This window comes from Scomber japonicus, chromosome 18, assembly GCF_027409825.1.
Source record: "Scomber japonicus isolate fScoJap1 chromosome 18, fScoJap1.pri, whole genome shotgun sequence".
Classification (NCBI taxonomy): domain Eukaryota; kingdom Metazoa; phylum Chordata; class Actinopteri; order Scombriformes; family Scombridae; genus Scomber; species Scomber japonicus.
The window spans coordinates 5,567,530-5,580,163 of NC_070595.1; the positions used below are offsets into that span (position 1 = coordinate 5,567,530).

A 12,634-nucleotide genomic window follows, 5' to 3' on the forward strand; every position below is an offset into this window, starting at 1 on the left:
TCAAATTTAACTTACATTATTCCAAAAAAAGTTTAAAGAATAATCTACATGCATTTTTAATGAAATAAAATTCAAGGAAAAAGTATAAGAACAGAGAGGATAAGTGATGATAATATGATGCTGACTTGGAGCTGGCGTGTGACACTGGAATAATTATAGATTTTTCAGTGTGTGATTATAGTCAATCAACAAACTGATTTGCTGTGAAAACCATTAAGTTTGAATTATATATATTATATTAGACATTTATTAAGATTTTTTAAAATAATTAAAAAATCTAATTAAAATGGCAGTTAATCATTTTATACTAATATCATTTTAATAAAAGAATGAAGAGAGAAAGTGTGAGAGAGAGAGAGAGAGAGAGAGAGAGAGAGAGAGAGAGAGAGAGAGAGAGAGTGTGTGTGTGTGTGTCTGATACTAATGATTGTTGCAGGTTATGCAATATTTTTGATTTCTTTAAACAATAACTTTTACCAACATCATTACAAACACACAAACACACTAAATTGCATCACAATTATTTTAGTTTTCTTAATGTTGTGATGGTTTCAGACAGATTTGACAGTGCTGCTGCACTACTGTTGTGTGATTCTTGTTTTCTTTTTTCAGTTATTGTATTTATTAGTTTGCTTACCAGTAACAGAGAGTCTGACAGAGTCACTTAGAGGGGAGCTGAAGTTTTGTCTTGAAATGCTTTTCTCATACTGACACTGGTATGATCCCTCATTATCAAAGTTCACATTACGGATGTTGAAGGTAGCAGAGTTGGCACTTGATGATTGGGTCTTTCTGGATGAACCTGAGGTCTTATTCAGAGTGAATGTTCCACCTAAATGCTCAGTTGAGATTGAACAATTGATCCTGATGCTCTGACCCCAGCTAACCTCACCAGCAGGATTCATGGAGATGCTGGGCTTTGGGAAGGTCACTGGAAAAACAACATAATATTAGAATTAAATATGTTACCTTTGAGCTGAGCCATATATTTTCCACTCTTGTTAGGTTGCTTTATTGGTCAACCTAGAGTGTTGCTTATTCTGAACTGAGAGCATGTCCATGTGGTGTCGTACAGACGATGCGAGGGCTGAGAATATTGTTCAGATAAATTATCGATTGTACAAAAAAATGGAAACACTCAAACAGAACATCATCAGAGAATGATAAAACATTCTAGCAGGGTCTGATCACCCTCTGACGGAGATTCATGCTTCGTATTTGTGCTTCAATATTAACTGACTCTTTAAGAAAAGGACACATCATGTCTCACACCTCCTTCAGTCTGCGGGCTCCAACTAAAAAGGAGGAGAAACTCAGGGTTAGTTGAAGAAAACCTGCCAGCGAGCAGGTTAGGTTCACGGAGTATGTTGCCAGAGAGAGTTGCCACTTAACTGACTCAGAGTTAAGCTGAACTAGCTTTGTGAAACCGAAAAACCAGAGTTTCCCTCATCTCAGGGTTAACTAACTCAGAGTTCTCACTAAACCTGCTTTCTGAAACGGGCCCCTGTACTTCAGACCTGTAGAGAGGGAAATCCGCTGTAAACAGGGTGTATTCTATTTTGAAAATTAACCTGGTGTTTTATTTTGTATTTTGTACACGATTTCCTGTCCCGCACGACCTGCTCTGTGTTGATTTGATGCGCCGTGCTCCCACGTCCGGCAAAAATAGAAGCTGACACATTGACTAAAATAGAGCGTTTTTCTGAAATATGACCCATATTTAAACACGTTGAATAAGTGGACGGAGACTAGTTAGACCATAACTCACAGGTTCAAGTTGCTCCACTGTCACGTCTCCTCAGTTGCCCCCGTCTCTCTCTCTCTCTCTCTCTCTGGCTCTGGCTCTCTCTGGCTCTGTGACTGAGCGGAGCCACAACGGATAAAGAAGCAGCGGCTCAACACACACAACAACCCCGTATTACAAGAAATGGGTACAGTCTTTGTACCGCCGTTTTTTTTACATCCCTAACAGGAATATATTAATGTTATTTAAAACAAACAAATAAACACACACACACACACACACACACACACACACACACACAGAGGGCACTTTTTAATACAAGGCAAAAAGGGCAGGGGCTCAAGCACCCCTAGGGCCCTATGTGTGCACGTGCCTGGAGGGGGTGTATATTGTGTTTGTAATGAAATGTCTGTTTTTGGACTGTGTTTATTGCTAGAATGCAATACAGTGTGACATGTGACTGTGCTGAATCCTCTCCACGTGGGATTTAACAGAAATTCTCCAAATCACACAGAGACACGGAAAGTGATGCTTAAAAGCTTTAATGAAAAGAATTTAGTTGAGGAAACCAGAGAACATGTTATCCAGTGTAAAGGACTACATGGACTGATACAAGAAGAATTAGAAAGAGTAAGGCGGGCTGTCTGGTGAGCATACTGGACAGCTTCAACGTCTGGGAAACTTTTAGACCTCACCTGAAGCGTAGCTGTAATCGTTGATGAAGGTCAGATACTTGGACACTCTGGTGTAGACGCTAGGTTCCTTAGGGAGACCACAGCCTTGAGCATTCCCAAAACTCACGATGCCCGCCTGCACGTAGCCTCTGGCAGTTTTACACACCAGTGGGCCACCCTCATCCCCCTAAAGAGCACAAAAAGAAACCCAACCGTCACTGTGTAGGTCTAAATCTAAGATTGATTTTTATATCCACAGACTTAAATAGTAAAACTCACCTTGCAGGCACCGATGCCACCTAACTTGCCCCCTACACAAAGCACATCAGAAGACAGCCAATTATACTTGCTCTTGCAAACATCAGCGCGGACGATGGGAAGCTTCACCTCCTGAAGGGTTTTCGGAGCCGGCAGTTCTATATGGACACATACAGAACAAGTTATATTTGTGTTGTAGTTTAGTGACCAAAGCTCAGGCCTGTGTTTGTGGCTAGATTTTTTTCAGTGGCTTTCTGTCGTAAATAGTAGGGTCCATAGCTGCTACACTGCAATTAACAAGCCCATGTCCAATTTATTTTATTCACACTAGCTGCTCAGGGTTTGCATGGGTATAATGAGTGCTGTACTAGGACTTAAGTGACACATTAAAACTCAATACACCAAATCTTTGCTTCCAAAGAAGTATAAACACAGTCCTGAGAAAGGCCTAATCAGAGTCCTAAATAAAATATAGTTATTTGAGAAGAACAAACTAACTAACTAACTAACACATTAGAACTTTTTTGTTTAAAAAGATATTTTTGGACACCTACTTTCTGTGCAGAACTTACCATTCCTCCCAACTTTCCCCCAGCCAGTGACCCAACATTCAGATGATTCATCAAAGACTTCATTGGCGTTGGGCAGAGTCACTGGTGTAACATGTTCGGGTTTCAGCTTTTTCTTCAGCTGGATAAGGGCGATGTTGTTCTGATTGCCGCCGTGAAAGGATCGGTACTCCGGGTGTTTGATGAAATGTTTTATAGCCATGTAACGGGCAACCCCCTCATCCAGGCTGCGTGCGCCGACCACAACCATTGATCGACGCCAGTCTTCTTCTCTGTCACACAAAGACACATATACTTAATTATTTTTTTCTGTTCTCTTTGATGACCTGTCTTGACAGTTGTTTTATTTCAGTACAAATGATTAAATGTTTCCAAAGAACACCACTGTCGTTTTGAATCAATTCAGTAACTTTTAACTTTTAAACAATAATCAGTTTGCCAGTATTTCTTTCTACCATATGACCTGTGGGCATGGCCAGATCTACCACACTGGCAAGTGGCTTGAGCAGAAAGGGGTTAGAGGTAATAGGGGGGGAAAAGTGTGCTCTCTTTTTTTTTTACTTTGGGCTCCACAGAGGCTTAACCCTTTCTTTTGATGTTGATAATTATGGCCACGGTTGGAAACCTACAGTAGTATGTCCAAAACCATGGAGTTACAAGGTTTCCACCTGATAGCAGCATTATCCAATTAAAATAAAAGTTGTCTGGGGGTAATGACCTTCATTACCCAGTTGCACCTGGGGGTACTAATGCAACCTTGCCTGTGGGTAGGCTCCATAAAAGCCAGTGCAATGGTCGTACAGTGGCAATCAGTGGTGCTTATGCAATTGATTAGAGTCATGTGAAAAAAAGGCTGTTACACACTTACTTATCCCAGCATGATGCAGCAGTTAGCACCCACTGATCGTTGAGGATGGTGCCGCCACAGCCCCACGTAGTGATGCCATCAGTTGTGAAGTTTAGTTGCACCATCCACTTCCATTTGCCCTCTTTAGCATCATTTCCCCCAATGATGGACAAGGTATCTGCACATTTTTTATCAACAAATTTAAGACTTTTTAAGACCTTTTTAAGACCTCTAAGAATAAAAATTAAGACCATTACCACGGCAAAAAATATATATAAAAACAAAGCACATTTGTATTTTAGCAACAGTGCAAACAGTCAGTGCATATTACTTCAGTGTAGTAATTGGGGCAAATGTACCGAAGGTAGTACTTGTACTGGGCCCCGAAGACACCAACGCGGGTGCAATGTTAGCATTGGCATTTGCAGTAGATAGGCCGACCGATGCTGCAAACATCCGAATGGGGACAGTTGTTGCCTGACTGTCGGCATATCGCTTGTGTTTCTCCCCTTTCATGTGTGCGTCGAGGGCTTTATAGCCCATTGTTCCCAATGTTATGCTTTTTTACAAAGTCTGCACTGCGCTTCATATTCGGTAGACTTAGTAACCAGCCACTATATTTCTCGTCATCGAGCCAATTCTCGTCAACTTGCACTTGCCTATCTTGGCTTCTTTGTCTGTTACTATCTATGACAAGCCTACAGGGGAAACCAAACACTGTCCCCTAAATCATTGTTTTTCAACCTTTTTTCAGCCAAGGTATTTTTTTCATTGCAAAAATCACAAGGCACACCACTAACCGAAAATGTTAAAAAATGAAACTCTGTAGCCTATATTAACAATATAAAGTCATTCATGTCAAAGTGTCTTGAATAGGAATGAAATAAACCCAACGAAAAAGGTGTTTTGTGATCTTATATATTTCTTCTTTCAAATAAAAAGTGCAATTAACAATATAGTAGGGCTGGACGATTATGGCAAAAAATAATAATCATGATTATTTTGATTGATATTGAAAAGATTATCAAAACATGATTATTCATTGTTACAGCCATTTATTTATTTGTTATTTTTTGTTGTTTCACACTGTTGGTACTGGGGGTGGCACTGTGGTAACTTCCTGCAGGAGTGCATTATACAGCCTGGCTAATGTGTGTGTACTGAGGCAAAACGTTTTTGACCGTAGCTGAGGTTGGCTGAGGTTTAGGAGCAAGGAGCAATATTAAGATAATAGGCTACATGATCACAAACCCGAGGTGCTGTACATTTGCTGCTTATGTTAAGCAATAAATGAAGAAAAGCAATGAGAAGTGTTTGGACCTTGTTTTCTGAGAGCCAGCCTGACACGCGTCAATTAATTGCACCTACGCACACACACCTGCAGGAAGTGTCAATGTAGCTACTCTTACATTCATAGATTTGAAAACATAAGCAATAAGCATAAACGCGCCAATTAAACACACTAGGAAACTACTACACTGTCAGGCGGGACCCAAACTGAAATATTTAAAAAGGATGGGTAAGAGTAAGAGATGTCATGTTAAACTAGCATGTCAAAAGCTTAACCACATGCGCTAACGTTACCGGGCAACCTCACATCTCAATAACACTAATGAAATATGTAACGCCACTAAAATGTGTCCATGCAGGCGCAGCCTCGGTTTAATTAAGGGTCAAAACTTCACAGTACAGACCTACAAATCTTTGGCAGGGCTCACCTTTTAACTTCTCTGTCAGTTATGCTAGGTTCAAGTTAGGTTTCGTTCTCTCTCTCTCTCTCTCTCTCTCTGTTTGTGTGTATCTTGCTGGAAAAGAGGGGAGCGTTGGATTTATTCATAGGTGCACCCTGCCGGGTGGGACAATAATCGTTTTAACTTGATTATTACGTTTTTCTCACTCTCTTGTTAGACAGGGACGTGCGCTGATGAAATAACGTTAGCATAGAAAATCGTCTCTCCAGACATATCTTTCTTTCATTCTGCCCAGATGAAATTTAATGCCGTCAAGATGAAATTTAATGCCACTCTTCGAAAATTTAAGACTTTTTAAGACCTTAAAAAACGTATTTTTTATTTAAGACTTTTTAAGACTTTTTAAGGATCCGCTTAGCTCTTCACCTCAGCCCCAAGCAAACCTATAGAGAGATGCAATATTGAAACTTCGCAAATATTTTTGTTAAGGTGGAAGCATTGAGGTGGTTAAGTCCAAAGTTGAATGTGTCTTACATATTTCACAAATCAAATATTGTCTTTGGTAAATCTACAATGGAGTCAGTACAGGCAGGGTTGACATGGCAAATAAGCTACAGAGATCAACCTAAATGTCCAGGTATGTTATTTTGTCAAAGAAAACTTACAATAAATATTAATACATAGTAGAGTGGTCTTAGTTAATGAACCCTGAGGGAAACACAATAATAATGACTGAACTATCCAAAGTACATTAAACCTGTTTGAACCTGTAGCATAAGTGTTTGTCCCACCTCTAACACACAGGCTCGCAAAATAATTAAAGTTGTATAAAATATTTTTTTAGAAAATAAATACAATGATAATTTATTTATTTTTAGGGGTGCTGAAATTAAATTTAGGGGTGCTTGAGCGCCCCTAAAAAGGGTCTAAAATTGCCCCTGGTTTGGATGTTTGTCCACTGAAATAAATAGTTAAATAGTTTGCATCTAAAATTACTGATCACTTATTGGACATTGAGGTGCATTGTTAGTTTTAGCTTAATTTTCAGGATTTAATGGTATTTTTTGTATTTTAATATGGTTATCAAATGGTTTAGTGTGCTCTATGAGCTTACCAAGGCAAGCTGGTTTTTCATTATGGCAATAAAGTAAATTAAACCCACAACTGAACTCAACTTAACTACCACTTTATGATATGTAAAAAGGTTTTAGTTTTATTCAGGTAGCAACTGATGTTTTATGAATAAATGACTCCTCAACCCTTCTGATGATGTAAGAATAATGTTCTTAAGACATCAAGGAAAATGTTCAACGACTCAACTTAAAAAAACTCATTCTACATCTTTTCTAATTAACATCAACACAGTTCAATTTCAGTTTATAACTGAATCGTGAGAACAATTTCACATAATAATAAATAATATGGTTATGATAAAACCCTTCTCACATTGGGGAGTATGTCAACAATCATTATAACTTAATAACTAATTATATGACAGTAATGAAACTGGACAGCATAATAACATTAGTAAAAAAAAAAGTAGCACTGGAAACATAAAATAAAACTGAGACATAGAAGACGACAATATTTTTAGATGAACTCTAATAAGAGTTTTGTTGAATCCAAATAACACTGGTCAAAATGTACATTGAATGTCTTTCTCACCTTCAAAGTTGTGGACCAGCACAAGCACAGCGAGCAGTTTGCAGGAAGCCATGGCTGTGACAGAGTTAAAGCAGTGGTCCTACGCTTTATATACATCACTAGAGAGATGAAATCAAATTCTAATCAGCACTAACTGCCCTCCCTTTCCTCTTAAGCCACAGGTTAAAAAAGTACATTTACTCAATTACTATCAAGTACACATCTCAAATACATATTTTCATTATATTTTTGCAACACAGCATTTCAGAGAAAAATATTCTGCTTTTAATATATTTTATATTAATCTCATAGTTGTAGAACTTTATTAACAAGGTTGTAAATTCAGAATTTCAACTTTTTAAACATGAACCACAGTCAATGTTTAAACTAGAGGTTTTTTGTCCAAAGTAACAACTGAATTCTGTATTTCACTCATTTCAATGCCGCTTGTTTTGGGATTTTGGGGGTTTTGGGGGTTTACATTTCGTCCTGTGTTTTTGAAAAAGTGCTATGGAATAATTTTCTAAGCGGGCCTTTAGGGCCACTGAGCAAATTCTTTTTTAACTGTTGTCATGTCATCTCCATGACAATTGCACAAACTATGGAAAACCTGTTAATAGTTGTTTATACCTTTCACTGATGTCAAATTCTTAGTGGTACTAGATGAAAAGTCAGGAGATCACCAAAGACAGAATGATTCATGAATGGCCAATCTATCCTACTGTTGAGATAATACATAATTGTGGACTGGCTAATGGCCGTCCATCGCTGAAGTCAAGTTACAAGCAAGGCTAACAAATCAGATTTTAAACATTTTTCTCAAGGGTGTTTTTGAAGTACAGTCCAACTATTCTGGACAAATCTGGAAATGTAGCACCTCAAAAACAGTTTTCCATTCCGCACGGCATGTTAAGTGAAGGAAAAAAAAGAGAAAGAGTTAGTGTGTTAGTTTGGGAGTTCAGTAGTGGAGGGGGTGTATATTGTGTTTGTAATGAAATGTCTGTTTTTGGACTGTGTTTATTGCTAGAATGCAATACAGTGTGACATGTGACTGTGCTGAATCCTCTCCACGTGGGATTTAACAGAAATTCTCCAAATCACACAGAGACACGGAAAGTGATGCTTAAAAGCTTTAATGAAAAGAATTTAGTTGAGGAAACCAGAGAACATGTCATCCAGTGTAAAGGACTACATGGACTGATACAAGAAGAATTAGAAAGAGTAAGGCGGGCTGTCTGGTGAGCATACTGGACAGCTTCAACGTCTGGGAAACTTTTAGACCTCGGCTGAAGCTTCCTCACCACGGTGGATGTAACCGTTGATGAAGGTCAGATACTTGGACACTCTGGTGTAGACGCTAGGTTCCTTAGGGAGACCACAGCCTTGAGCACTCCCAAAACTCACGATGCCCGCCTGCACGTAGCCTCTGGCAGTTTTACACACCAGTGGGCCACCCTCATCCCCCTAAAGAGCACAAAAAGAAACCCAACCGTCACTGTGTAGGTCTAAATCTAAGATTGATTTTTATATCCACAGACTTAAATAGTAAAACTCACCTTGCAGGCACCGATGCCACCTAACTTGCCCCCTACACAAAGCACATCAGAAGTCAGCCAATTATACTTGCTCTTGCAAACATCAGCGCGGACGATGGGAAGCTTCACCTCCTGAAGGGTTTTCGGAGCCGGCAGTTCTATATGGACACATACAGAACAAGTTATATTTGTGTTGTAGTTTAGTGACCAAAGCTCAGGCCTGTGTTTGTGGCTAGATTTTTTTCAGTGGCTTTCTGTCGTAGATAGTAGGGTCCATAGCTGCTACACTGCAATTAACAAGCCCATGTCCATATTAACAAGCCATTTTGCCAATTTATTTTATTCACACTAGCTGCTCAGGGTTTGCATGGGTATAATGAGTGCTGTACTTGGACTTAAGTGACACATTAAAACTCAATACACCAAATCTTTGCTTCCAAAGAAGTATAAACAATACAGATAATTAAGTTCTGTCTGTACACACTCACAGTCCTGAGAAAGGCCTAATCAGAGTCCTAAATAAAATATAGTTATTTGAGAAGAACAAACTAACAAACTAACTAACACATTAGAACTTTTTTGTTTAAAAAGATATTTTTGGACACCTACTTTCTGTGCAGAACTTACCATTCCTCCCAACTTTCCCCCAGCCAGTGACCCAACATTCAGATGATTCATCAAAGACTTCATTGGCGTTGGGCAGAGTCACTGGTGTAACATGTTCGGGTTTCAGCTTTTTCTTCAGCTGGATAAGGGCGATGTTGTTCTGACTGCCACCGTGAAAGGATCGGTACTCCGGGTGTTTGATGAAATGTTTTATAGCCATGTAACGGGCCTCCTCATCCAGGCTGCGTGCGCCGACCACAACCATTGATCGACGCCAGTCTTCTTCTCTGGCAACACAAAGACACATATACTTAATTATTTTTTTCTGTTCTCTTTGATGACCTGTCTTGACAGTTGTTTTATTTCAGTACAAATGATTAAATGTTTCCAAAGAACACCACTGTCGTTTTGAATCAATTCAGTAACTTTTAACTTTTAAACAATAATCAGTTTGCCAGTATTTCTTTCTACCATATGACCTGTGGGCATGGCCGGATCTACCACACTGGCAAGTGGCTTGAGCAGAAAGGGGTTAGAGGTAATAGGGGGGGAAAAGTGTGCTCTCTTTTTTTTTTACTTTGGGCTCCACAGAGGCTTAACCCATTCTTTTGATGTTGATAATTATGGCCACGGTTGGAAACCTACAGTAGTATGTCCAAAACCATGGAGTTACAAGGTTTCCACCTGATAGCAGCATTATCCAATTAAAATAAAAGTTGTCTGGGGGTAATGACCTTCATTACCCAGTTGCACCTGGGGGTACTAATGCAACCTTGCCTGTGGGTAGGCTCCATAAAAGCCAGTGCAATGGTCGTACAGTGGCAATCAGTGGTGCATATGCAATTGATTAGAGTCATGTGAAAAAAAGGCTGTTACACACTTACTTATCCCAGCATGATGCAGCAGTTAGCACCCACTGATCATTGAGGATGGTGCCGCCACAGCCCCACGTAGTGATGTCATCAGTTGTGAGGTTTAGTTGCACCATCCACTTCCATTTGCCCTCTTTAGCATCATTTCCACCAATGATGGAGCTCTTCACCTCAGCCCCAAGCAAACCTATAGAGAGATGCAATATTGAAACTTCGCAAATATTTTTGTTAAGGTGGAAACATTGAGGTGGTTAAGTCCAAAGTTGAATGTGTCTTACATATTTCACAAATCAAATATTGTCTTTGGTAAATCTACAATGGAGTCAGTACAGGCAGGGTTGACGTGGCAAATAAGCTACAGAGATCAACCTAAATGTCCAGGTATGTTATTTTGTCAAAGAAAACTTACAATAAATATTAATACATAGTAGAGTGGTCTTAGTTAATGAACCCTGAGGGAAACACAATAATAATGACTGAACTATCCAAAGTACATTAAACCTGTTTGAACCTGTAGCATAAGTGTTTGTCCCATCTCTAACACACAGGCTCGCAAAATAATTAAAGTTGTATAAAATATTTTTTTAGAAAAAAAATACAATGATAATTTATTTATTTTTAAGGGTGCTGAAATTAAATTTAGGGGTGCTTGAGCGCCCCTAAAAAGGGTCTAAAATTGCCCCTGGTTTGGATGTTTGTCCACTGAAATAAATAGTTAAATAGTTTGCATCTAAAATTACTGATCACTTATTGGACATTGAGGTGCATTGTTAGTTTTAGCTTAATTTTCAGGATTTAATGGTGTTTTTTGTATTTTAATATGGTTATCAAATGGTTTAGTGTGCTCTATGAGCTTACCAAGGCAAGCTGGTTTTTCATTATGGCAATAAAGTAAATTAAACCCACAACTGAACTCAACTTAACTACCACTTTATGATATGTAAAAAGGTTTTAGTTTTATTCAGGTAGCAACTGATGTTTTATGAATAAATGACTCCTCAACCCTTCTGATGATGTAAGAATAATGTTCTTAAGACATCAAGGAAAATGTTCAACGACTCAACTTAAAAAAACTCATTCTACATCTTTTCTAATTAACATCAACACAGTTCAATTTCAGTTTATAACTGAATCGTGAGAACAATTTCACATAATAATAAATAATATGGTTATGATAAAACCCTTCTCACATTGGGGAGTATGTCAACAATCATTATAACTTAATAACTAATTATATGACAGTAATGAAACTGGACAGCATAATAACATTAGTAAAAAAAAAAAGTAGCACTGGAAACATAAAATAAAACTGAGACATAGAAGACAACAATATTTTTAGATGAACTCTAATAAGAGTTTTGTTGAATCCAAATAACACTGGTCAAAATGTACATTGAATGTCTTTCTCACCTTCAAAGTTGTGGACCAGCACAAGCACAGCGAGCAGTTTGCAGGAAGCCATGGCTGTGACAGAGTTAAAGCAGTGGTCCTACGCTTTATATACATCACTAGAGAGATGAAATCAGATTCTAATCAGCACTAACTGCCCTCCCTTTCCTCTTAAGCCACAGGTTAAAAAAGTACATTTACTCAATTACTATCAAGTACACATCTCAAATACATATTTTCATTATATTTTTGCAACACAACATTTCAGAGAAAAATATTCTGCTTTTAATATATTTTATATTAATCTCATAGTTGTAGCACTTTATTAACAAGGTTGTAAATTCAGAATTTCAACTTTTTAAACATGAACCACAGTCAATGTTTAAACTAGAGGTTTTTTGTCCAAAGTAACAACTGAATTCTGTATTTCACTCATTTCATAGCCGCTTGTTTTTTTTTTTTTTTGTTTTTTTTTTTTAATTTGTAGTATAGGCTATTGGTGTTATGAAGGATGGATAGATAGATAGATAGATAGATAGATAGATAGATAGATAGATAGATAGATAGATAGATAGATGGATAGATAGATAGATAGATAGATAGATAGATAGATAGATAGATAGATAGATAGATACCCACATTCATAAATACACATAGATACATACATAACAAGTTAAAATGGTAAAATGGGAGCTACAAAGATGAGGATAATTGGGCCAACTGGTCAAACTTTGTGTTGATATTAGTTTAGAAAATATTTGCATGCTAAGTTCCCATATAACCTCTTAGAGCATAGCCAGACTCA

The 12,634-nt window shown here is 38.1% G+C and overlaps 3 protein-coding genes across 3 annotated transcripts in view; all 3 read right to left on the minus strand.

Moving 5' to 3' along the window:
* Positions 1-12,634, minus strand: part of LOC128379506 (uncharacterized) — a 388,452-nt gene that overhangs the window by 2,231 nt on the left and 373,587 nt on the right. Inside the window, exons 2-3 of the mRNA XM_053339143.1 lie at positions 1,769-1,835; positions 638-931 (exon numbers count right to left, since the gene is read on the minus strand). Of these exons, the coding sequence (XP_053195118.1) occupies positions 638-905 (268 nt within the window). The 5' untranslated portion in view covers positions 906-931; positions 1,769-1,835. The remainder of the gene's footprint in view (positions 1-637; positions 932-1,768; positions 1,836-12,634) is intronic.
* Positions 2,429-4,635, minus strand: LOC128378650 (tryptase-2-like). Its single transcript, XM_053338215.1, has 5 exons — positions 4,452-4,635; positions 4,147-4,270; positions 3,249-3,517; positions 2,698-2,834; positions 2,429-2,605 (listed from the first exon to the last, which is right to left on the minus strand). The coding sequence occupies exons 1-5, from the start codon at positions 4,633-4,635 to the stop codon at positions 2,429-2,431; spliced, it is 891 nt and encodes a 296-aa protein (XP_053194190.1).
* LOC128379503 (tryptase-2-like) lies at positions 8,545-11,905 on the minus strand. Its single transcript, XM_053339139.1, has 5 exons — positions 11,851-11,905; positions 10,453-10,627; positions 9,590-9,855; positions 8,984-9,120; positions 8,545-8,891 (listed from the first exon to the last, which is right to left on the minus strand). The coding sequence occupies exons 1-5, from the start codon at positions 11,900-11,902 to the stop codon at positions 8,703-8,705; spliced, it is 819 nt and encodes a 272-aa protein (XP_053195114.1). The 5' UTR covers positions 11,903-11,905; the 3' UTR covers positions 8,545-8,702.